At 40.8% G+C, this 26,173-nt stretch overlaps 1 protein-coding gene across 8 annotated transcripts in view; it reads left to right on the top strand.

Annotated features, from left to right (window-relative positions):
- The window catches only part of TPK1 (thiamin pyrophosphokinase 1), a 421,498-nt gene that overhangs the window by 340,163 nt on the left and 55,162 nt on the right, over window positions 1-26,173 (top strand). For all 8 annotated transcript variants that reach the window (XM_039344058.1, XM_039344056.1, XM_039344057.1 and 5 more), the window contains one exon: window positions 2,208-2,319. In XM_039344058.1, the coding sequence (XP_039199992.1) occupies window positions 2,208-2,319 (112 nt within the window). The remainder of the gene's footprint in view (window positions 1-2,207; window positions 2,320-26,173) is intronic.

The raw sequence follows: 26,173 nt of genomic DNA, 5'->3' as shown, positions 1-26,173 counted from the left end.
CTTTATTGTTTGTTTTAACACTAGAAATTTTGTTAATAAAAATTTGTGAGTCAACTACAATAAAGGAAATAATGGTATATAAGAAGGGTTATAGGTTAAGAGCTTTTGTTGATGATTTGATAATTACTTTATCTCAACCGACTCATTCGGTTTTAGACTTGTTACAAATTATAACTCAGTATGGGCACATTTCTGGTTTTAAGGTTAATAATAATAAGACTAAAATATTATCTAAAAATATGACTACTAAGGATAAGGAAATGTTAGTTAATTTGACAGGTTTTGAAATTGTAAAAAAGGTTAAATATTTGGGGGTATATGTAACTGTTTCTAATGTAAAATTGTATAAAAATAATTATGAAACATTATGGATTAAAATGCAAAAGGATTTAAATGATTGGAAAAAATTACAATTATCTTTGTTAGGGAGAATTTCTGCTGTTAAAATGAATGTTCTACCAAAATTTCTTTTTTTATTCCAAATGATACCTATTTTGAAGAAAGATGTTAATTTAGATGAGTGGCAGAAGGGTATTAATAAATTTATTTGGGCAGGGAAAAAACCAAGAGTTAAGCTCAAGATTATACAGGATGTACGTGAAAGAGGAGGACTTAAGATGCCTAATTTGAAATTGTATTATGATGCTGCAGCTTTAATATTGATTAGTGATTGGATTAATTTAACAAATCAAAATATACTTTCTTTGGAGGGTTGGGATTTATTATATGGATGGCATGCTTATTTAATTTATAACAAGAAAGTAGATAGGGCTTTTAAGTCTCATATTTTAACTGCTCTATTGCGTGTCTGGAAGAAATATTAAATAGATTAAATTATAAAATGCCAATTTGGGGGATTCCTGGACACGCAGTAGAGGGGATATTGAGAGGTGTGAAGTTGGATAGGATTTCTTATAATCAATTGCTTAAATTTGAAGGGAAGGATTGGCAATTAAAATCGTTAGATGAATTAAGGCAAGAAAATATTGTTTACTCTTGGTTTCAGTATAGGCAATTGCTAGATAGATGGAGTTTAGACCAAAAGGTTGGTTTTACTTTAGAAGATGAGAATTTGATAAAACAAATTAGAGATCAAAATCGAGCTCATATAAAGAGAGTTTATAATGTTTTAGTGGAATTGGATTCAGAGATGGAATTAGTCAAAGATTGTATGATAAAATGGGCTCAAAATTTTCAAGAGCCGATTTTATTAGATACATGGGAGGCAATTTGGGTTGGGAATGTGAAGTTTACTCAGGCTCAATAAAAAACTTGTATAAAACTTTTCAATAAAAAAAAATGTGCGTCACAAAACGGACCTTTGACTCCTTGCATCCAATTGTCTTTGTCATTTTTTGTCATGTGTTTTGAACCTGAAGCCAATAGTTTTAATGAAATTCATAATGAATCATCAGATCAAATCTTGTTTTAATGAAATTCATAATGAATCACCAGATCAAATAACTTGTTGCAATAATGAAGAGGGGTATTCTACCAAAAAATTCATAAGCTTAGTGATTTGGGAAAATTATGATTTTAAAGTTAGATATGAAATTGAATAAATAAGTTTTATAAATCATTATAGATACCCTACCCTATTTTTCTTTTAGCAACTGATACTCACAAATCTTATGCCACTGAATCCAGAGATGCTTGATACTCATGACTAATAGCCAATTATCCATTTCATTTAAAGTTGTATAACCCTAATGCTTCCACATTTCAAAAAGTTCATTTTCTGTGGTTCAATTGTTTTCTGGAAGACAAATATTCTCCTGTTATTAGTTTTCCCAACCATCTGCAAAGGGGAGATTGCAAACTTAATTGATTGACAATGACTGGGTTAGGACTTGATCTAGGTGATCCACAATGCACTCAGTAACTAGATTAGATCAAAACCTATAATAATTTAAATTGATTTTGAAAGTTTAAAATTTTCTAAGAAGAGTACATTAATATTTTATCAAAGAACAGCTTTTCATATTTCATCTATATTCTTTTAAAAGTGCACATTTCATGTACATTCTGTTTTGAACAATCAAAACAACACTAAATTCAATGAAACCTATGCTCAAGTAAATGTGAATAGATCTAAAGAATGAAGGAAATGTTATAACATAATATAATGTCTCAGATTTGGCTTGTGTTTGCTTTACTTGTTTTAACATAGCATTTGTGTTTGCATCAGCATTCTCTCTGTGTTACAGGGTAAGCACAAACTTCTAGTGAACACAGGACTTGAAGGGAAGTGGTGTGGTTTAATTCCAGTTGGGAATCCTTGTGAATGTGTAACAACAACAGGTCTAAAATGGAACCTCAGTAAGTAAGATATCTTTTTCCCACTCTATAAAAATATAATGTTATTAATTAAAAATATAATTAATAGAGGGATAGAATCAAGATCATGTGAAGTTCTAGTACCACTTTATAAGCCTTAATAATACCATACTGCATCTAGTTCTGATCACCACGATAAAAAAAAGATGTTGAGACTCTGGAAAGGGTGCAGAGAAGAGCAACAAGAATGATTAAAGGGTTGGAGGCTAAAACATATAAAGAATGCTTACAGGAATTGGATATGTCTAGTCTAATGAAAAGTAGGACTAAGGAAGACATTGAACCAGTGTTCAATATTTGAGGGGCTCCTACAAAGTCAAGGGGGGTTAAACTATTTTCCAAAGCACCAAAAGGCAAGATGAGAAATAATGCATAGAAACCAACCAAGCAGAGAAGCAACCAAGAATTAAGGGGGAAAAAATCCTAACAGTTAAAGCAGTGGTTCTCAACCTTTTTATAGCTGCGACCCCGGTCGTAAGTCAAGGACTACCTGTATTTCCCTGCCCGGGAGTGCTGCGCATGTGTGGTGCCGCCCCCTGTGCCGGCCGAGGCATAGCTGGCAAGGGGCAGCGGCAGGCAGGCCCAGGCGCTCCTGGGTGGCCACGGCAGCGACGGCGCAGGGCGACCACTGGCTGGGCCACCAGCTGGCCCAGCCCAAGGCAGATAAGGCACCCGCTGGGCCCCACGTGCACCAGCAACCCTCCCTGTGCCCACCGGCCTCCCACCTCCCATCCCCGGCCCTCTTTTACTTACTTTTTAGTTGCTCGGCAGGGAGGGAAGCTTTGCAGAATGTTCGCAGACTGGGGCTTTTGGTGGGCTCAGCAGGGCAGAGACAGCCTGACAATTCCTATTGGCTTTTGAAAGCCAATAGAATTAGACTCTGTTCAAGAGAGTCTATTCTTTTGGCTTTCGAAAGCCAATAGAATAAGAGGGAGTAGCACAGCTAAGGAAAAGGGGAAAAATGGTGGAAAAAATGACAGACTGCGTTGTTTGGCGACCCCTGTGAAATGGTCGTTCGACCCCAAATGGGGTCGCAACCCACAGGTTGAGAACCGCTGAGTTAAAGCAATCAACCAATGGAACAATTTGCCTTCAGAAGTTATAGGTGCTCCATCACTGGAAGCTTTCAAAAAAATACTGGAAAACCATATGTCTGAAATGGTATAGTGTAGGGATCTCTAACCTGTGGGCTGTGGCCCACTACCAGGCCACGGCCTATTGGCCACTGGACTGCGTGAGTGGCTTGTTGATGCACATGTGTGCGAATCTGCATACAGACCCACTCATGTGAGCATCACCACAAGCATTGTTGCAGGTGATTGCATGAGCATCATCACAAGCATCATGGGTGTTCATGGCCCCACTCACAGCAGTGTCACCCTCTCATGCGAGCAACAGGTGTTCATGCACACACACACACACACACACACACACACACACACACACGTGCATGTGCATGTGTTTACTCCTCCCACAAAACCATCCCTTCTTTCTCCCCGTTCCAGGCCACAAACTGCAAATGTTTAGGGAACTCTGGTATAGGATCTCCTGCTTGAGCAGGAGGTTGGACTAGAAGACCTCCAAGGTCCCTTCCAAATCTATTATTCTATGTTCTGTGTTCTATAATACTTTATTTTGGGTAGATGTGTAAAGAACTATATGATAATTTAGTGTATTTAATTAACTGTATATTACAGATAGCATCCCATTCATATTAATTAATTAATTAATTAATTAATTAATTAATATTACAGCATTCATTTGGGGGAAATTGCATTTTGCCTGGAAACAGGTAATAAGAATTCTCTGGCAGAACCCAGAGAAAGAAATAAGAAAGAAATAAAGAGAAATGAAATAGATCCCCGCCAGGAAGGAAGTGGGTTCTGAAATGCTGCCCCCCTTAGAAAAAAGACAGATCCACCTGTAAATAAACAGAAAGAGGTAGACAAAGGTTAGTCTGGTTTATCTGGATATGCAGCATGAAATTTACTATATAATTTGGGGACTCTAACGTGACATTTCTGAACCCATTCGTTTTGGGAAAGAGGCAGATGTTTTTAGGCCACTAGGTATTGGATGGAACCATGATGTTTCCTGGAATCTAGAATATCCTTGATTTCAAAATGTTGTTCACCTCCTACCATGATTGGAGGAGGGGAACGAGCTGCAGCTGGCCTTAAGGGCAATTGCAGTTTGTGTTTCAGAAGGCTACAGTGAAAAATTGAGTGAATCTGTCTGAGTGTCTTAGGAAGCTCCAATTCTGCTGCGACCAGATTGATTATTCTTTTAATGGAAAATGGTCCCACAAATTTTGGGCCCAGCTTCTTTGATGGCTGCAGGGATTTTAAGTATTTTGTTGACAGATAAACTTTCTCTCCTACTTGAAATGGTTTGGGTTCACTTTGTTTCTTATCTGCCTGGAATTTATATGCTTCCGTAGCCTTGTCTAAAGCCTTTCTTACAACTGGCCAGGTATTTTGTAATTGTGCAATCCCTTTCTTCAGGGAAGGAATAGTCGGTTCGCTCAGGTATTGGGTTGAAACTTTGTCCCATTGCCACCCGGAAAGGAGTGTAGCCCGTGCTGGAATATACTGCATTATTATAAGTGATTTCTGCGAACAGAAGTAGTTTGGTCCAATTGTCTTGCTGGTAATTAATGAAACATCTTAGGTACTGGTCCAGTACTGAGTTCGACCATTCAATCCCACTATTCACTTGCAGATAATGACTAGATGACAACCCTTGAGCGGTCCCCAAAAGTCCAGGAATGCTCTCCAAAATTCTGATGTGAATTGTACTCCCCTGTCTGATATGATTCGTTGTGGGGCCCCATGAAGTTGATAAATATGTTGAACAAATAACTTTGCAAGTATCTTTGCACTGGGGATTTTTTGGCAAGGGATAAAACATACTTGTTTAGAGAATAAATCCGTCACAACCCAAATGACTGTGTTCCCCCCTCTTTCTGGTAACTCCATAATAAAGTCCATAGAAATTTCTTTCCAAGGCGCTGATGGGGTTGCTGCTGTTTGCAACAAGCCTGGGGTTTTCCCCTGTGTCCTCTTAGCTGTAGCACAAATCATGCAACTAGCCAGGTAGCTTTCAATGTTCTTTTTTATCAATGGCCACCAAAACTGCTGTTTCACTAGATGTAAAGTTTTTACAACCCCGAAATGGCTAGCTGATTTCAAGTCATGACATAGCTGCATAAAAGGCAGTCTCTGGCTTTTTGGAATGTACAATGTCCCTCCCACCCATGGCAGTCCATCAGTCATAGTGCATAGGTTCTTGTGGCTTAGGAACCATTCGTCAGTCTCTAGTGCTTTTTGGAATTCAATCCCTGTTTGGCTTATTAGAGGCTTCTGGTTTTTGGCTTGCGCTCAGGTAGTGATTTGTGCTGCCAACTGTGTTGATGGCATGAGTGGGTCTTTTATCTCTGTTCTTTTGCTGTTGATTGTGGAGCAACGCATCAGCTAGGAAATTCTTTCCTCCCAGTGTTTTAGGGTGAAATTAAATTGGTGAAAATGCTGTGACCACTTCGCTTGTTTAGGGGTCAGTTTTTTGGGCATCTTTAAGGCTTCTAGGTTCTTGTGGTCAGTCCATACTTGGAAGGGGATTTTGTTCCCTTCCAGGAAATGTTGCCAGGTTAGGAGGGCCCATCGGACTGCATAAGCCTCCTTTTCCTAGACTGCCCACCTCTGCTCTGTCTCTGTGAGTTTCCTTGATGTGTATGTGCAAGGCTGCAACTTCCCTTCATCACTCTCCTGCATTAATACTGCCTCTACGGCTACATCGCTGGCATCAGCTTGAATTGTGAATGGTTTATCAGTATCAGGGTGCTTTAACACTGCTTCTGCGGAAAATAATCTTTTCAGTCTTTCAAATGTGGTTTGACAGTCTACCATTCATTTCAGTGATTGGCTTGGTTTTGGCTTCCCCTCCCCTTTGGTTTCAGGATCCATCTTTATGCCACTTGGCGAGATCCGATATCCCAGATAGTCAATTTGTTCCTTGAAGCCCAAAAGGCAGAACCCTGAATTGGTAACATCCTAAGGGGATGTGTTTAAGACTTCAGCTTTTAACCAGCCTCATTCTTTTCTCCAGATTCTAACAGGCTAAAGATTTCTTTTCATTTTGCATAGAAAAAAATAATAATTCAATAAAAAAGATACGATGATGACCTGTACGATTATATAGGAATAATGAAAGGCAGGATGGATCGACTTACTATCAGATTATCTTCACCATCCTCATCACTATCATAAATTGCTGGTAGGGGCAGGTGCTTAGTTGGAGGTCTTGCTTCTCTCTGAGACGGAGAGGAGATTTGGACAGCCTGCTCCTGTTGAGCCCAATTAGACTTCTCTCGTCCTGCTCATGGTGGGTTCCTCGACTTGGCAGTCAGAATGGGTGCACCCTTGATTTGAGGGGCAGGAGCCAGGCATTCTGTGGCTCAATGACCTTGCTGACCACATCTGAAGTACTAGATGGGAGCTCCGGCAGGTTCTTGGGGAGCGCTGGCCACAGAGGCAGACTGGGGGCATTGACCAAATAAGTGTTTCTCCAGTCCCTGTTTCAGCTTTGACTCTGCGATCGCTGACTTCCTGGCCCAATCCAGCTCGATATCCAGGGTCACCACTATGCTATATCACTCTTGCAGTTCATTTGGAATTCCTTGGTAGATGCACACTTGGACTAGATCACAGTCCAGCCCTTCCTTGAAGTAGTGGATCTACACCACTTTCCTAAGCGACCAGCAACTCTCCATAATTCCTGGACATATTCTTTCACTGAGCAACCACTTTGTTTCAAACGGTGGATCATCTTTTCTGCCTGCAGAGTTTGGGGCTCATCCTCAAACCTTGCCATCAATTGCTCCATGAATAGGTTTGTGTCCAGCATGCAAGCTGTTCACCCACTCAGCTGCTTCCCTCTCCAAGTTGGCTATCATTGCATTTACCATTCTGGCATCATCAGGGTAGGTATAAGCATAGCAATCGAAGTGGGCCCACACTTCATTCAGAAAGAAAGGTAACTTTTTAGGGTCTCCATCAAATCTTGTCTTGATAGAGGGTGGCTCAACGTGTTGTGGGGCTAGGTACACTGGCTGCTGGGCAGCTTGCCGATCCTGAGGCTGGGATGTATTACTCTCTGGAATCCCCTCTGCTGAACTCTCAGGCTTGTGGCTCGACGCTGCTGAAGAGGGCTTGATTGGGATTGGTGCTCGAGATTGCTGCTGAATGTGGAGTGGGCAAGGTAGCACAGGGCCCAGCTATGGGTCTGGGATTCCAGCGGGGAGGTGAAAGTGATGGATAGATCTTTGCCTTAACATCCATTGAACACTCATTCTGGGCTGCAGGAACCACTTCTCTGACTTCCAGCTGGTTGAACTTCTCCTTCAGCTATTTGACTGAGGGACTGTGGTCTGGTACTTCCACTCCATGGAGTTGTCCCAACCAGTTGACCCCTTCCCCTCCTTTTTTCTTGCGATGAAGAACCTGGAACAGAATTAACAAAAGCTCCTCTTCAGTGGTCTTAGGGGTGCTCTTCTTCAATGGGCATAGCAGCTACTTGTGCTCTGCCAGGCAAATTCCTGCTGTGACCTACAGCAAATTTCTTTCTCTTTTCCATACCAAAATCTTCGCTGAGTCTTTGCTGTCCTCCCAAAGTGGTGGGTAGGCAACCGGTACTCAGCACCCCAGGAGAAATAATATTTTGAGTGAGACTTGGTTTAATGTCATGGTTCATAGATGAGACCAAACAAATCAGAACTCCAAGGCTTGAGATTTCCTCAAAGAACTTGTTCCTCAGCATAGTCAGTGCTATGTAATTAGCTATGTTTCCCAATAGAATAGTGACTTCCGGTTCCGGTTCGCGCTGTCACTAGTTGCACGGTGAGACTTCTCTCCTCGTCGGCTAGGTTTCCCTCCGTCGGTGGACCCTTATATGAGTCCAAAGTCACCCTGGAGGGTGCAACTTCTGTCGAGGAGGCTGCTGTCCGGCTGTGGAGGAGCAGCGGCTCCTCCAGCTGTCCGGACGAATCTCCGAGGGCCGACGGAGAAGAAGATCGGCCTGCCGCTTCAGACCGTAAATCAGACAACATCTAAGCTTTGAGTGCCTCCGTGGTGAATCCGGGTGAGAATTTTTTCTTATTTTTCTCTCTTCTCCACCTTTTTTTGTTTGTGTACCTGTAAGAGCTTTTGAAATTATTTCCCTGGCTTGGAAAAGCGGCTTCTATTTTCTTTGGGAAGAAAGGCATTTTACAAATACTGAAAGATTATATTTTACTTTTATTTGGACACTAAAAAGGGAAAAAGGAAGGAAAAGGTTTTCTCTCTCCTTTCTTTTTAAGAACTTTACTATTTCTATTTTATATATATATATTATACTCTAAAAGACAGAAAAAAGAATTGATTTTTGGAAAAGACTTTCTTAACTCACTGAGGGCATCTAGTGGCGAAAATCTAATATTGCAACTTTGTTTATTCTTTTATATTTATTCACCTGTCATTGCAAACCTCTACATGGAACACTTTGAAACCCAAGCTCTAGAAAAATCTGATCACAAACCCAAACTCTGGCTCAGATACGTAGACAACACCTTCATAATCTGGCCACATGGGAAAGAAAAGCTGGACAACTTCCTCACACACCTCAACAGCCTATATCCCAAAATACACTTCACCATGGAAACAGAGCTAATAACCAACTTCCCTTCCTGGATGTCTTAGTCTACAAGAAATCCAATGGCTCCCTAGGACACACCATCTACCAGAAGAAAACACACACAAACTGATATCTGCACGCTCTCTCACACCACCACCCAGCACAGATCAGCTCCATAGCCAAGACACTCATCTCTAGAACAAAACGCTTAGCTGATGAACAACACCTAAAAACTGAACTACACACTCTCACTAATTTACTTACATCCAATGGATTCCAAAGAAATAAGATTACCAAATTAATCCAAAAAGAAACCCCCACTAAAATCCAAGACAGAGAACAAGAAAACAGCAAAGCCCTCCTCTCTTACATAAAAGGCACCACAGACAGAATCAGCAAGATATAACCAAAGAACAACATACAAACACCCGCGAAAACCTCAGGAAATATGTATGTATGTATGTATGTATGTATGTATGTATGTTCTGGAGTTGAAAAAAATGTTCAGTCATGAGAATGTAATTTTGAAGTGCATAAATTGATTAGGTGATTTTTGCCTATAATAATATGAGCTGATAAGGTATGATAACTAATTGGATATCTGAAGTTTGAGTAATGAATTGAAAGGAACTAAGGTTTAACATTTTTTTTAAATTAAGTTAGTTATCACTGGAAGAAGAAATGAATGAGATTGGTGATAAGGAGAGGGTTGAGAGAGATTAAAAACTTTAATATACATGGTAGAGATACTTGAAGTGATAATTTGTTGATGTAAAACAATATTTGATTATGGTAACTTTAAATTGATAAAGCTTTAAAACAGGTGGAGTAGAAACAGAAATTTAAGCTAGAAATGGAATATATTAAATCTATTATGTTATTTGTGAGAAATAGAGAGATGATAGTGAATGTATTAAGTTGAGCTGTTTATGTATGTTTTTCACCTTGAATTGTTTGTTTACCCAAACACCACGGCGTGTCTAAAGTACTCTTTGTTAAAATTAAAAAAAAACAATAAAATATATATTTTAAAAAAAGAATAGTTTGGCAGGCTTTCTACCCAACTGCTTCCCCTCCCAATCCAACCGGCAGAAATGACCTTGTTTCTCACGAGACAGTGAATTGTTTAGACTAGCAGAATTCCTCTGCAACACCTCCCATCTTTGTGGCAACTTAGAATGAACAAAATGGCTGCAGCCAGATTCATTGCAGAGTTGCCAGTATCTATTTCACTACCACAATTGGTAGCTGAAGATAACTCTTCACCAACGGGAATTCATTAAATATGTTATGACTGCAACAGCTAAGGCAACTAAGGGATATTCTGAAAGCTGCAGTCCCAGCACTTGTTGCAGTCCCTTGCACCTCAAAAGAAAAAAAAGAAAAAAAAATGATAAAATCTGAACATACTGGTTCGGGGATTCTGAGACTTGAAGTCTGCATATGTTAAAAGTTGCCAAGTTAACCTTATAAATTTGCCTGTTGTTTTTAAAAATCATATAAGCTACTAGCTATTATGAGTTCTTTACAAATGAAATTGTATGTTTCCTCTATATGAGGTAAAAAAGGAAAGGGTTTGTTTGTATTGGCCTATAGAATTTGATGGACGAAGCTACATTTTACAAAGGACAGCGATCACAAAACCATAACTAATTTGTAAGGCTAAAATTTGGGGAAGGGGAGAAAACAAAAATTCTTATTTATGAAAGAGATCATAATCTGAATGGTTTATCTTGTTTCCCAGAACATGATATAATTTGATTTATTATTCCTGTAAAATAGACTGATGATTACAAGCAGAGCAATACTTTGAAACAGGACATTTTAATTTGATGGTAATTGCCAACCAATTTAAAAGCTATGTGTTTAAAAATTTACACATCTACAAATCAGCATTTGATTAGTAACTACAAAGTGATAATAAAGGCATAATCAAACGTGAGAAAATCTTTTGATTAATAATGTGTTAATAAGATCCTTTGACAATGTACTTTTGCATGGCACTCTCTGATTTTTGTGTTTGTGATTTAAAAAACACCAGTTTCTCCTCTTCAAAATTAGTTTTATATAGTCTTAGGCTTATGTAGATGATTTCCAGCTGTTCTATTCAAAATTAGGAAATTTCTTTTCAATGAGTGGTCATGTTAATGCAGTTGATTAGAATATTAGCCTTGCAACTACAGCTCTTAAATAGAAAACAAACCTGAACTGATAGTATGTAATATAAAGAGCCCTGTTGAAATCTAGTCCACTGTAAAGTTTGTAGACGTAATTGGCTATATATTTCTAGAAGCCAGCCAGGAAAACAATTTTCTTCTATGGTCCATCTTCCTAGTATTCACTAACATTTAAATGTATGCTGCAAGTAGCATCTTGCTTTTCTTATATGTTTTGAAGACTTCAGGTAATTACAGTAGAGGAAATTTGTCTTATATTAACTTATGTTAAGGAAAGATTCAACCTAGAAATAAGGAGAAATTTTCTGACAGTGAGAACAATCAACCAATGGAACAGATGGCCTTCAGAAGTTGGGGAAGCTCCATCACTGGAAGCTTTCCAGAACAGACTGGACTGACATCTGTCAGAAATGGTTTATGGTCTCCTGCTTGGGTGGGAGTTGGACTACATGACCTACAAGGTCCCTTCCAACTCTTTCTTCTCTTCTCTTCTCTTCTCTTCTCTTCTCTTCTCTTCTCTTCTCTTCTATTCTGTTCTTCTAAACTCTCAGGAGGAAACATACATACAGAACAAAATTGTATCACTTTCACAATGTATTTCTTGTTGCTCGCTTATTTGACCCAGCTCCTGCAATGTTAAGGGCAGAGCAGAGGCAAATTGGAACCCAAATATAGAGTTGGAAGTACTGTTGATCAATTCTGACCTATTAGTCAGTAAGGCTTCTTCGCCAAGAGTGGCTAGATTCCTTGAAGTGTCCTTCCTTGGTCAAAGCAGGAGGATATTATTGCAATTGAACTCTTATTTAGAAGCTTCAATTGCTGTCTGAAAACTCACAACTCTCATGCATGCCCACTCCTTAATTTCAAACAATCCAGTACAAGGTTCAGAATGGAATAAAAATTAAGATTACAGATGTTCCTAGTAAATAAAACATATGGACACCACAGACCTATGCCCCATTGAAGTATATTGCACATTGTACTTATACCATGTTTAAAAAAAGCTACAAACTATTTTCCCTACTGTTCTATTGACTGATTATTATCATTATGGCACTTCATTTCCATAGTATATACAGAGTGAATGCAATGATACTTCATAAACTTGTATAACTTTGCTTCAGGTAGCAGCTGTATACACATAACATACTAGGTACATCCACAAGCATATAATTATTCAAACAATTAACTCTGCAATCATTACACATGATATCTTACATTTTTCTTTATATAAGTTAATGCTATTTGAAGGAATCTATCTGACAGTGCAAATGAAAATCAGGTTAAGTGCCCAGATAAGTTAAAAATATTCTTGGCAAGACTTACTCTCAGGTAATTGCACAGGAGTATAATCTTTCTCCACCAACAGGAGAGAAAGAAATTGAAATATTCAAACAACCAACTGATATTAGCTACCAAAAATATTGCAACAGATTAATCAAGTATAAAGCAGAGTGCCTTTTGAACAGAATATTTTCTGAACTTAGTACAATAAATCCTTCCCTAATGTTCCAACTCTAGTGTAAGGACCCACTTCAACCCACATCTTAAGAAAGCAGAACTCTTGGAAACGATTTCTTCCAACAGGAACTTTTATTAAGAGTAATTGATAGCAGGCATAATAGACAGGATCTGAGGGATTCCCTTATAGATTGATATTTTAAAGTGTCCCTAAGCAAACCCCACCCCAGTTCATCCTGGCAGTTCAGACCGGCAAATCACCAGATATTAAATCCATTGATGGGAAAGGAAAGATAACACCAGACCAGCTCCATTTGTGCACCATCATTCCATAGCTCCAGAGGTTTGTATCTCTTCCCCCCCTTTTCCTAGCTGCCCAGAAGGGAAAAGTTCAGAGGGGTGCATAATATAGGAGGCAATTTGTTACATTGTAATGGTTAGCAGACACCAAGGCAAATAAACAAAAGGTTACTTTGCAGTGAATAGAGGAAGTGAAAGTAATAAACCTGCAGGCATATCCCTCCTCCCCCTTAGGAGTATGGCAGAATCCAGGGAAGGGTGAGAATTGGTTTTAGATCAGAGTAGATAGATAGAAAGCAAATATAACTGGATTCTGACATCTAGCTGTGGTTACCTCAAAGTTCATCTTTGTCTTGCTAATGTTAATGTTTCTAATGAGAAAAATCTTTCTCCCTCTTTCTTTCTCTCTCCCTTTCTTTCTCTCTCTCCCTTTATCTTTCCCTCTCTCCCTTTCTTTTTCTTTCCCTCCCTCTCCCTCTTTCTCCCTCTGTCTCCCTTTTTTCTTTCTTTCTTTCTTTCTTTCTTTCTTTCTTTCTTTCTTTCTCTCCCTCTCTTTCTCCCTTCTCCCTTTCTTTCTCTCCCTCTCTTTCTCTCTCCCTCTCTCTTTCTCTCTCCCTTTCTCTCTTTCCTCCCTTTCTCTCTTTCTCCCTCTCTCTTTCTCCCTCTGTCTCCCTTTCTTTCTCTTCCTCTCTCTCTCCCTCTTTCACTCTCTCCATCTTGCTCTCTCTTTCTCCCTCTCTTTCTCTCCCTCCCTCCCTCTCTTTCTCCCTCTTTCCTTCCCTCTTCCTCTCCCTCTATCTATTTCTTTCTCCCTCTCTCTCTCACCCTCTCTCTCTCTCCCTCTCTGATCTTCTGCTCACCTAGCCAGCCAGCCCGGAGATTGATTTGGAGGCACAGAGGGGAGCGGCCGAGGGCTGCCCGTATGGCCTTGAAGCAGCCACCTTTGGAAGTACCAATGTTGCTCCAGCCAGGCTCGAGCCGGGCAGAGCGGGCGATGGGAGAGGAGTGTGATCGGCCTTCCCGTCGCTGTCACTGCCCGCAATCTGCCTCCCCTCTGCTTGCTTTGTGCAGCTCCTCCTGGGCCCCCGCGCCCACCGTTAATCCTCCTGCCATCATGCAGGGTAAGATTGGCACCCCCGCCCAGATGCCCTCGCCTCCTCCAAGGATTTTTTTACTCACTTGCGTTCAGCTGCACTCCCTTTCTCCTTTTGCTTCTCTGCCTTTGCAACGTGTTTGTGGGTAAAAAAGAAAAAAAAGTTCCATGAGAATTTCTAACTTCTCGTGAGAAGTTAGAAAGTCTCATGGAACTTTTTTTTTTTCCTCACAAACACATGAAGACCGAGAAGGACAGGAGAAAGGGACTGCTGCTGAAAGCAGGTGAGTAAAATAACGCTTGGGGGAGGTGAGAGCATTAGGGGACTGGAGGCTAAAAAATATAAGGAAAGGCTGCTGGAATTGGGTATGTCTAGTTTAATGAAGAGAAGGACAAGGGGGGACATGATAGCAGTGTTCCAATATCTCAGGGGCTGCCACAAAGAAGAGGGTGTCAAGCTATTTTCCAAGGTGCCTGACGACAGGACAAGAAGCAACTGGTGGAAACTAAGCAACCTAGAACTAAGGAGAAACTTCCTGACAGTTAGAACAATTAACCAGTGGAACAACCTGCCTCCAGAAGCGGTGAATGCTCCAACACTGGAGGTGTTTAAGAAGAGACTGGACAGCCATTTGTCCGAAATGGTATAGGGTTTCCTACCTGAGCAGGGGGTTGGACTAGATGACCTCCAAGGTCCCTTCCAAATTTACTACTACTACTACTACTACTACTACTACTACTACTACTACTACTATTATTATTATTATTATTATGTCTCTTGAAGAATAGCAGGTTACATCTCAGTTAGTTGGATCTTTTTAGTTTCCCCCCCCCCTCTATTTTAAGGGGAAAAAACCCAAATCTTCAATAGTAATTAGAGTGAAAATCAGAGAAAAAAAATATAGAGAGTAGAAAGTTACAAATCTTATAATCCACCAATTTTAGGAAATAGGATTCCAATTAGGATCCCAGTATTTTTCCAATGTTTTAACTCCTGAGTAGTTAATTGCCGCTGTTTCTGGAGGGAGGGCTAGAATGCCCCTTCCCTCACCACAGGGGGGAAAGTACTTTAGCAGCTTATGCAGGTAATTAAGTAATTAGGATGTAAAAGAGGCAGATCTCATCCAATCCTTTCCACGCTGCTTTGAAGTTGCCAGATGTTAATGTGACTTCGGCTATTAGCAGCTTAGGGACAAGCCATATTTCTATGGCTGGTGCTTTAGTCCGCCGGTTTAGAGGGATCGCCTGCTCTGATGGGAGAGTTGTGATCCAGCGAAAGCCCCTCCTTGCTGGTCGCCTCTTTGGGGTGACCTTTGGCCCTTTTCAGGGCCCCCCAGCGATGCGAAACTGAACGGGGGAGAGCAAGTCTCCCAGCCATCCATGGCGGCCGCGTGACAAACCGGAAGCCTCCGGTTTCTGAGATATTCTTGATGTATGGTAGTGCAATTCTTTTTAGGGTTTGTATTGGTTGTGCTGTATTGATTTGAGTGGTCAGGGACTTTTAGATAAAGTTGCATGGATACCACATTTATTTGGTCATTAGTGCAAGGATATATGTGTCATATATAATCACTATTTTCTTAAATGAACTCTGAGTGAATATCAGTATCTTTCTCTTCATTTCCCATTTCCTCCTTTCCCTTTCACCTAACCAATAAAAGTTGAATATGTATACTATACAACATTCTTTCTCAAAGACATATTCAATTGATCTGGAAATTGAATCGGGAACTCCATGAACCCTAAAATCTTTTTTTCCCTCATTCAATTGTGTCTAATTCTCATTCAATTGTATCTAATGCCTGGACAAGTCCTTGAACTTTTCTTGCAACGTTTTTCAGTAATAGTTTGCCATTGCCTTCTTTCTAAGGCTAAAATAAAGTGACTAATCCAAAGCCAATCAACTGGCTTCATGCTCAAGGCAGGACTGGTTTCTAGCCTGCTGCTTTAGTCTGGCTGACCCTAAAAAACTTATTCAGTAATAAATCTTTAAGGTTTAACTCTCTAGAGCAAATGTAGGTAACAATAACCTTTTAATTGTTGGCTGGATTAAACGCCTCCCATTAAAAGGTGCTTCTACTTCTCCATTAGCTAAAATTTCTAACCAAGTCAATATCATCTTCTTTTCTGTCCTTTAATTACTAGTAGGTTTGTATCCCACTATTACATCCGTCTACAACCTCTAGGAGAGTCTTAATATAAAATTAACATAACATAACATACACATATCAACACAAGGCTAGATTTGTGGGCTAGATTTGGGCCGCCGGGCCACCATGGAAATGGTGAGGGACCAGCCCCACCACCATGGCTACAGCCCACCCGAGCCTGGCCAGGTGCCCCCCCCTGCATATGCATAGGAGGCAGCAAGCACATTTTGGGGCTCTGCAGCCTGCTACGACCATTGGGTTGATCTTCCAAGCAGCAGGCGCAGCAGTGGCATTGATGGCAGGCAGAGCCAGAGACATGGGAGAGTGGGAGGCATGTGATCCAGCCCACCAGACATGCCTGCTCCATCCCACTTTTTGTCTTTGTGGTCACCATGGCTGCTTCTTGGAGGGCCAGAGGCAGAGGCGCAAAGGGAGTCACGTGATCTAAACTACCAGACATGCCTGCTCCTTCCCACTTCTGTATTTGCGTGGCCACTGTGGCTGTAATGGGGCAAACCGGATTGCATGCCTCTCCCAGTGCCTCTGCCTCCAGTCCTCCAAGTAGCAAGCCCAGTGGTGGCATCAGCAGCAAGCAGAGGCAGAGGCACAGGGATGAAGGCACGCAATCTGGCCTGCCAGATGTGCCAGACTGCCACGTAGTCATCTCCCCTGTCCCAGCTGTGGCAGCTGTAAAGACAAAAGGTAAGATGGAGCAGGAACATCTGGCATGCCAGGTCACGTGCCTCCCATTTCTGTGCCTCTGCCTCCATATGCTGCTAGTTCTGCCCCCAAGCTCTTTGGAGAGCCGACCCGGAGGTCACAGCAGGCTACAGAGCCTCAGAGTGCGGGATGTTGCTACTGTTGGACACAGTCATCCCCTGCACACTCGTTGCCTCCTCTGCATGTGCTGGCAAGGCAGGTGGCAGGGTGGGGGTGGTGTCATGCCACGGCCTCTGCATATTTAACCCCCCACCATCCAACCTCATCTTCCAGCGAGTGCCCTAGGATGTCAAGGGCTGGGCCAGCCACCCAGGGCCCCGGGCAACCTATGCTGCCGTCTAGAGACCCTCCATGCAGCCCAAGAGGGTCGGCAGGGCTCCTCCGGTACATCAGGCCTCAGAACCATGATCCTGATTGCTTCTGCCAGAGACCTCTGGATTTTCCCCAGCCCCGCCCGGGCCCCCACAGGCACCCCCAATATGAGAGACATCAAACTGGCCACAACCACCTTGGCCATGCCCACCCAGGCAGCCATGACCACCTGGATCATAACCACTGGCCTCCTCAGGACAACTACAATGCTGATGTGGCCCTCAATGAAATCAAGTTTGACCCCCGTCACATAACATAAAATGTAACATAACATAACATAGCCTCCCCAGAAGACAGGCTCAACTCCAGAAGATAACCTTAAGGTATAGAAGGCTGCAGAATACTGCTGGCTGATAATAGCACAGACTTGAACGCTGGGTCCTATTCAACAAAATGAAATTCGATGGAGAAAAAGTAAGGTTTTACACTTAGGCAAGAAAAAGCAAATGTACAGATACAAATTAAGTGAAACTTGATTCAATAGCAGTAACTGTGAGAGAGATCTTGAAGTACGCAGCCACCAAAAAAGCCAATTCAATCCAAGGCTGCATTAACAGAGGGATAGAATGAAGTGTTTGTTGTTGTTAATTGCGAAGTTGTGTCCGACCCATCGCGACCCCATGGACAACGTTCCTCCAGGTCTTCCTGTCCTCTACCATCTTCTGGAGTCCATTTAAGTTCACACCTACTGCTTCAGTGACTCCATCCAGCCATCTCATTCTCTGTCGTCCCTTTTTTCTATTGCCCTCAATCTTTCCCAGCATTAGGCTCTTCTCCAGTGAATCCTTCCTTCTCATTAGGTGGCCAAAGTACTTGAGTTTCAACTTCAGGATCTGGCCTTCTAAGGAGCAGTCGGGGTTGATCTCTTCTAGGACTGACCGGTTTGAACGCCTTGCAGTCCAAGGGACTCGCAGGAGTCTTCTCCAGCACCATAATTCAAAGGCCTCAATTCTTTGGCGCTCAGCCTTTCTTATGGTCCAACTTTCACAGCCATACATTGCAACTGGGAAAACCATGGCCTGGACTATACGGACTTTTGTTGGCAGGGTGATGTCTCTGCTTTTTAGTATGCTGTCTAGATTTGCCATAGCTTTCCTCCCCAGGAGCAAGCGTCTTTTAATTTCTTGGCTGCAGTCACCATCTGAGGTGATCTTGGAGCCCAGAAAAATAAAATCGGTCACTACCTCCATTTCTTCCCCATCTATTTGCCAGGACTTGAGAGGGCCGGATGCCATGATTTTGGTTTTCTTAATGTTGAGTTTCAAGCCAACTTTTGCACTATCCTTCTTCACCCGCATCAAGAGGCTCTTTAGTTCCTCTTCACTTTCTGCCATTAGAGTGGTATCATCTGCATATCTTAGGTTGTTGATATTTCTCCCGGCAATATTAATTCCAACTTTTGATTCATCTAGCCCTGCCTTTCTCATGATGTGCTCTGCATATAAGTTAAATAGGCAGGGTGACAGTATACAGCCTTGCCGGACTCCTTTTCCAATTTTGAACCAATCAGTGGTTCCGTGTCCAGTTCTCACTGTTGCTTCTTGACCCACGTATAGGTTTCTCAAGAGACAAATGAGATGGTCTGGTACTCCCATCTCTTTAAGAACTTGCCACTATTTGTTGTGATCCACACAATCAAAGGCTTTTGCATAGTCAATGAAGCAGAAGTAGACGTTTTTCTGGAACTCCCTAGCTTTCTCCATGATCCAGCGTATGTTGGCAATTTGATCTCTAGTTCCTCTGCCTCTTCGAAATCCTGCCTGTACTTCTGGTAGTTCTCGATCCACATACTGCTGGAGTCTAGCTTGTAGGATTTTAAGCATAACTTTACTAGCATGTGAAATGAGTGCAATGGTGCGATAGTTAGAACATTCTTTGGCATTGCCTTTCTTTGGAATTGGAATGTAAACTGACCTTTTCCAATCCTGTGGCCACTGTTGAGTTTTCCAAATTTGCTGGCAAATTGAGTGTAGCACTTTTACTGCATCGTCTTTTAAGATTTTGAATAGCTCAGCTGGAATACTGTCACCTCCACTAGCTTTGTTGTTGCTCAGATTTTCTAAGGCCCATTTCACTTCACATTATAGGATGTCTGGTTCGAGGTCAATGACCATCTCATTGTGGTTATCTGGGATGTTAAGCTCATTCTTGTATAGTTCTTCTGTGTAGTTTTGCCATCTCTTCTTAATCTCTTCTGCCTCTGTTAGGTCTCTGCCATTTTGATCCTTTATCATGCCCATCTTTGCATGAAACGTTCCCTTCATATCTCCAATTTTCTTGAAGAGATCTCTGGTCCTCCCTATTCTGTTGTTTTCTTCTATTTCTTTGCACTGTTCATTTAAGAAGGCATTCTTATCTCTTCTAGCTACTCTCTGGAATTCTGCATTCAATTGGGTGTATCTTTCTCTTTCTCTCTTGCCTTTCGCTTCCCTTCTTTCCTCAGCTATTTGCAAAGCTTCCTCAGACAGCCATTTTGCTTTCTTGCATTTCTTTTTCTTTGGGATGGTTTTAGTTGCTACCTCTTGTACAATGTTGCGAACTTCCATCCATAGTTCTTCAGGCACTCTGTCTATCAGATCCAGTTCCTTAAATCTATTTGTCACCTATACTGTATATTCATCAGGAATATGATTTAGTTCATACCTGAGTGGCCTAGTGCTTTTCCCTACTTTTTTCAATTTAAGCCTAAATTTTGTAACGAGAAGCTCATGATCTGAGCCACAGTCAGCTCCTGGTCTTGTTTTTACTGACTGTATAGAGCTTCTCCATCTTTGGCTGCAGAGCACATAGTCAATCTGATTTCTATGTTGACCGTCTGGTGATGTCCATGTGTAGAGCCGTCTCTTGGGTTGTTGGAAAAGAGTGTTTATTATGACCATCGTATTCTCTTGACAAAATTCTATTAGCCTGTGCCCTGCTTCACTTTGTACTCCAAGGCCAAACTTGCCTGTTATTCCGGTTATCTTTTGGCTTCCTACCTTAGCATTCCAATCCTCCATGATGATAAGGACATCATTTTTTGGTGTTAATTCTATAAGGTGCTGTAGGGCTTCATAAAACTGGTCAATTTCATCCTTTTCAGCACCAGTGGTTGGAGCATAGATTTGGACTATTGTGATATTGAATGGTTTGCCTTGGATTCGAATTGAGATCATTCTGTCATTTTGGGGATTGTATCCCAGTATTGCTTTTCCTATTCTTTTATTGAATATGAAGGCTACTCCATTTCTTCTGAGGGATTCTTGCCCACAGTAGTATACCTGATGGTCATCTGATTTAAATTCACCCATTCCTGTCCATTTTAGTTCGCTGATTCCTAAGATGTCGATGTTCAGTCTTGTCATCTCTTTTTTGACTACGTCTAGCTTGCCTTGATTCATGGATCTTACATTCCAGGTTCCTATGGAGAAAAAATCTTTACAGCATCGGACTTTCCTTTCACCACCAGATATATCCACAGCTGAGCGTCCTTTCGGCTTTGGCCCAGTCGCTTCATTCTTTCTGGCGCTACTAGTACTAGCCTCTGCTCTTCCCCAGTAGCATATTGGACACCTTCCGACCTGAGGGGCTCATCTTCCAGCGTCATATCTTTTTGCCTTTTAGTACTGTCCATGGGGTTTTCATGGCAAAGATACTGGAGTGGTTTGCCATTTCCTTCTCCAGTGGATCACATTTTGTCAGAACTCTCTGCTATAACCTGTCCATCTTGGGTGACCCTGCACGGCATAGCTTATAGCTTCATTGAGTTACGCAAGCCCCTTCGCCACGACAAGGCAGTAATCCATAAAGGGGCATGAAGTGTTAGTACCATTTTATAATGCCTTGGTAAGACCATACTTGTAATACTGCATCTAGTTTTGGTCATCACAATATAAAAAAGGTATTGAGGTGCTAGAAAGAGTGCAGAGAAGAACAACAAAGATGATTAGAGGGCTGTAGTCTAAAACATATAAAGAACAGTTGCTGGAATTGGGTATATCTAATTTAGTGATCAGTGTTCCAATATTTGAGGGACTGCCACAAAGAAAAGAGGTTCATTCTGTTTTCCAAATCACTGGAATGCAAGATAAGAAACAATGGATAGAAATTAATCAAGGAGAGAAGCAACCTGGACCTAATGAGAAATGTCCTGACAATGAGAACAATTAACCAGAGGAATGGCTTGCATTCAGAAGTTTTAGGTGCTCTATTATTGGAGGCTTTTAAGAAGAGACAGTCATTCATTCGTTTGAATGACACCCTCAAGCAGGGTGTCCAGCTTGAGCAGGGGGTTGGACTAAAACACCTCCAAGTCCCCTTCTAACTCTGTTATTCTGTAATTCTGTTAATATATTTTTAGTTAAAACCTCTTGTTATATCTAAGTAGAAGTCAAGAAAAATAGAGTATAAGTAAATATACCTGCTTTTTATTTTCCCCTTCCATAGAAATACATTAGAAACATGCAATCTAATTCTGAATCTGTGTATATAAAGTATTTGGATTCAATTCAGTTCATTTTATGTCAAATTTAGGAAGATAGTTCAGTTTGTTAAAGTCTTCATCTGGGATGGGGAAATTCTTTCACTCATCTTGTTCTATAGAATATAAGTGCTTTCCTAATTCTCTGTTTTTATTGTTAGTTTAAAGAACTTTTCTGGCAAAATCAATTTTCATCTATTAACTACTCTGTTTGTTCCAGCACTTTATTTCAGAAGCATTGTGCCAAGGCAGAGATACAGTTTTTAGAATGTTAATAATGGGTAATTAAAAATGAAATCCAAAATAATTGGAAACTATACAGTGGTTCTTTTTCTAATATTTTAACTGATGTGCTTTATAGATTATATGAGATGCTACATTTGAGTCATCATTTTTTGCTATCCCTACAGATTTCAAAAAAACAAAATCCCATTGCTTGCCACATACTGCCATCTGTTGAACAAGCCACTCAGCTTAAGAATTCCATGTAATACACAATGTCTTTGCTACAATACAAATGACATCTGTGGTCACAGTGTGTGATGAATTGACAAGAGATGGAAAAATCCTTAATTGTTTCAGGACATGCTGGGTCCTGACCTTATAGCTGTAATAATGTGTTTGACTGTAAAGATATTCTCTTTATGGACAAAATCTGGCTATATTGCTTAGGATCTATATCACTGCTGATATAAGGAGTGGCAGCAATAATTCACTGGTAGCAGTAATATTTTATCCCATATTATAGACCTAGACTATGTGATTATTACATACATATAATATCTAATATTTTTGAATAGGTAACATATATGTTGGATAAATGCTACATATCTATCAGAAGACATGGGGTTCAAGTCACAATGGCCAGTTTGTTCTAGTAGTTAAGGCACCAGGCCTGAAAGCAGGAGATCATGAGAACAAGTCCTGCCTTATCCATGAAAGTCAGCTGAGCGACTTTGGCCAGTTGCTCTCTCAGCTTAAGTCACCTAACAGGGTTGTTTTTTGTGAGGAAAATAGAAGGATGAAGGTGCTTTGGATATGTTCACCGCCTTATCTGTAAAAATAGTAAGGGTGAGATATAAGCAAACAAACAAAAATTCTGTTCTTTATGCTAGAACAATGGCTGAAAAGAAGGAGAAAGTATGATGATTTGAGATGTTCACACGCTAGTGATAAGAAAGTAGGGGAGCTCAGGCACCACATAGGTTATGCAGAAAGTAAACACAGAGTCAGTCATAAACAACTCAAATATCTATACACCAATGCACAGAGTATGAGCAATCAACAGGTGAATTAGAAATTCAGGTAAATGAGGACAGATTTGATATTGTTGCCATTACAGAAACTTGGTGGGATGAAACTCACAAATGGAACACACAGCTAGAGGGATTTAAATTATTTAAAAGAAACAGACCAAATAAAAGAGGAGGTGGAGTTGCTCTCTATATAAGTAATAACTACATCTCTACAGAAATAGAGTACAACAATGATGAAAACGGTCTTGAATGCACTTGGATCAATATAAAATGGGAAAAAATGACATTGCCATAGGTGCATATTATAGGCCACCCAACCAAACAGAAAAAATAGGTGAACTTTTTACTAGTCAGTTAACTATGATATGCAGGAAGCACATCATAATAGTAATGGGGGATTTTAATTACTCTGACATCAACTGGGAGAGAAACTCTGCAACAACTGGAAGATCAAACAGATTCCTGACAAACTTAGCAGAGAAGGGAACTAGTGGATCAACCATATTGGACTTAATTCTCACTAACAGAGGTGAAGTGATAGAAGGTGTTGAAGACACAGGAACCTTGGAGGGGAATGATCATGCAATATTGGAATTCATTATGCAAGCACAAGCAATAGAACACAGTCCAACTAGAATCTTGGACTTTAAGAGAGCTAATTTCAGTAAACTTAGAGAGAGCTTGGGAAGGATTCCATGAATGAGAATCCTCAAGGGGAAAACAACTCAAGAAGCTTGAGAAATTTTGAAAAGTGAGATTATAAAAGCCCAGTCTAGCACAATACCAAAGAAGAAGAAAAATAACAGCTCTCAAAACAAACCAGCATGGCTGCATAAAGAACTCTCTGATAAATTGAAAGACAAAAAGGACAAATATAAAAAGTGGAAAGAGAGGCACTTCTAAGGCAGAATATCAACAAATAGCTCGAGCCTGCAGAGATGAAGTGAGGAAACCTAAGGCTGAAAATGAACTAAGGCTTGCGACCAAAGTCAAAAATAACAAAAAAAGCTTCTTCAACATGTGAAAAAACAAGAAAAAAGTTAAGGAAATGATTGGTCCATTAGTGAGAGAAAGTGGCAAGGAGGTGACAAGCAATAGAGAGAAAGCAGAACTACATAATTCATTTTTTGCATCCGTCTTTACACAAAAGGAAAAAACAGTCCAACCTATCAAAAACAGTACCGTAAAAAACAGATTAGAAACACGTCAAGATAGGCAAGAAAATAGTAAGTGAGCACCTGACCACCCTAGACGAGTTGAAATCACAGGACCAGATGGATTACACCCCAAGATTCTCAAGGAACTGGCAGATGTGATCTCAGAACTATATCTTTCAAAGATCCTGGAGCACTGGAGAACTACCAGAGGACTGGAAAAGAACTGATATGGGGGGGGGGGGAATGGATCCAGGAAACTACAGACCTATCAGCCTGATCTCAGTACCTGAGAAGATTCTGGAAAAGATAATCAAGCAACAAATCAGCGAATACCTAGAGACAAACAAAGTTATTACCAAAAGCCAACATAGGTTTGTCAAAAATAAGTCAGACAAATCTTATTGCATTCTTTGACCAGATGACAAAATTAGTGGACCAGAGGAATGCTATAGATATAATTTACTTGGACTTCAGTAAGGCATTTGATAAAGTAGATCACAACCTACTACTTGATAAGATAGAAAAATGCGGGTTAGACAGCATCACCACCAGATGGATTTGTAGCTGGCTGACCAGCCGTACTCAGTGTGTAGTCCTCAATGGAACTGCATCTACATGGAGCAAAATGTGTAGGGTTCTGTTCTGGGCCCAGTGCTCTTCAGCATCTTCTTCAATGATTTGGATGAGAGGATAGATGGGGAACTCATCAAATTTGCAGACGACACCAAGCTGGCAGGAATAGTCAACTCTTCAGAAGATAGGCTTAAGATACAGGAGGATCTTGACAGACTTGAACATTGGGCGCTATCTAACAAAATAAAATTCAGTGGTGAAAAAAGTAAGGTTCTACATTTAGGCAAGAAAAACCAAATGCACAGGTATAGTATAGGTGGTACCTTGCTCAATAGTAGTAACTGTGAGAGGGATCTCGGAGTCCTAGTGGACAATCACTTAAATATGAGCTAGAGTGTGCTGCAGCTGCCAAAAAAGCCAACACAGTGCTAGGCTGCACTAACAGAATCTAGATCACGTGAAGTGTTAATACCACTTTACAATGCCTTGGTAAGGCCACACTTGGAATGCTGCATCCAATTTTGGTCACTACGATGTAAAGAAGATGTTGAGACTCTAGAAAGAGTACAGAGAAGAGCAAAAAAGACGATTAGGCTAAAACATGTAAGGAACGGTTGCTGGAATTGGGTATGTCTAGTTTAATGAAGAGAAGGATGAGGGGGGGCATGATAGCAATGTTCCAACATCTCAGGGGTTGCCACAAAGAAAAGGGAGTCAAGGTATTCTCCAAAGGACCTGAAGGCAAGACAAGAAGCAATGAATGGAAACTAACCAAAAAGAGAAGCAACCTAGAACTAAGGAGAAATTTCCTGACAGTTAGAACAATTAATCAGTGGAACAATCTGCCTCCTGAAGTTATGACTGCTCCAACACAGGAAATTTTTAAGAAGAGACTGAAGAGACCATTTGTCTGAAATGTTATATGGTTTCCTGCCTTAGCAGGAGTTGGATTAGATGACCTCCAAGGTTGCTTCCAATTATTATTATTATTGATCATCGCACAGTCAGTATTATTATTATTATTGTTATTATTCGCACAGTTAGCTAGATGTTCAGACTGGATTTGGCATTTTTGTCTATCTATCAAGTCCTTACCTGGGATAGGCAGATATAGATATTTGAATTGATGGTATTACAGATATTGTCGCAGGATGGAAGCTGTTCCTAGTAAGGCCGCCTTTTGCAATTGACTGATGGTGAATTTGTCAATGCCAATGGTGTTCAAGTGGTGCTCCAGTTGTTTTGGCATTGCACCCAAGGCGCCTATTACTACCTTGCATGCCTCTGACACAGTCATTCTATTTCTATTCGTAGGTCTTTGTATTTTGTTATCTTCTCCAATTCTTTCTCTTTTATTCTGCTGTCTCCAGGCACTGCCACATCCACTATCCAGACTTTTTTCTTTTTCTCATTGACAATTGTTAAGTACGGGGTGTTATGCAGCAGGTGCTT

Source organism: Crotalus tigris, unplaced genomic scaffold, assembly GCF_016545835.1.
Source record: "Crotalus tigris isolate CLP2741 ecotype Arizona unplaced genomic scaffold, ASM1654583v1 scf7180000017888.547151679:1136858, whole genome shotgun sequence".
Classification (NCBI taxonomy): Eukaryota; Metazoa; Chordata; class Lepidosauria; order Squamata; family Viperidae; genus Crotalus; species Crotalus tigris.
This window is presented reverse-complemented; position numbering and strand designations above follow the sequence as displayed.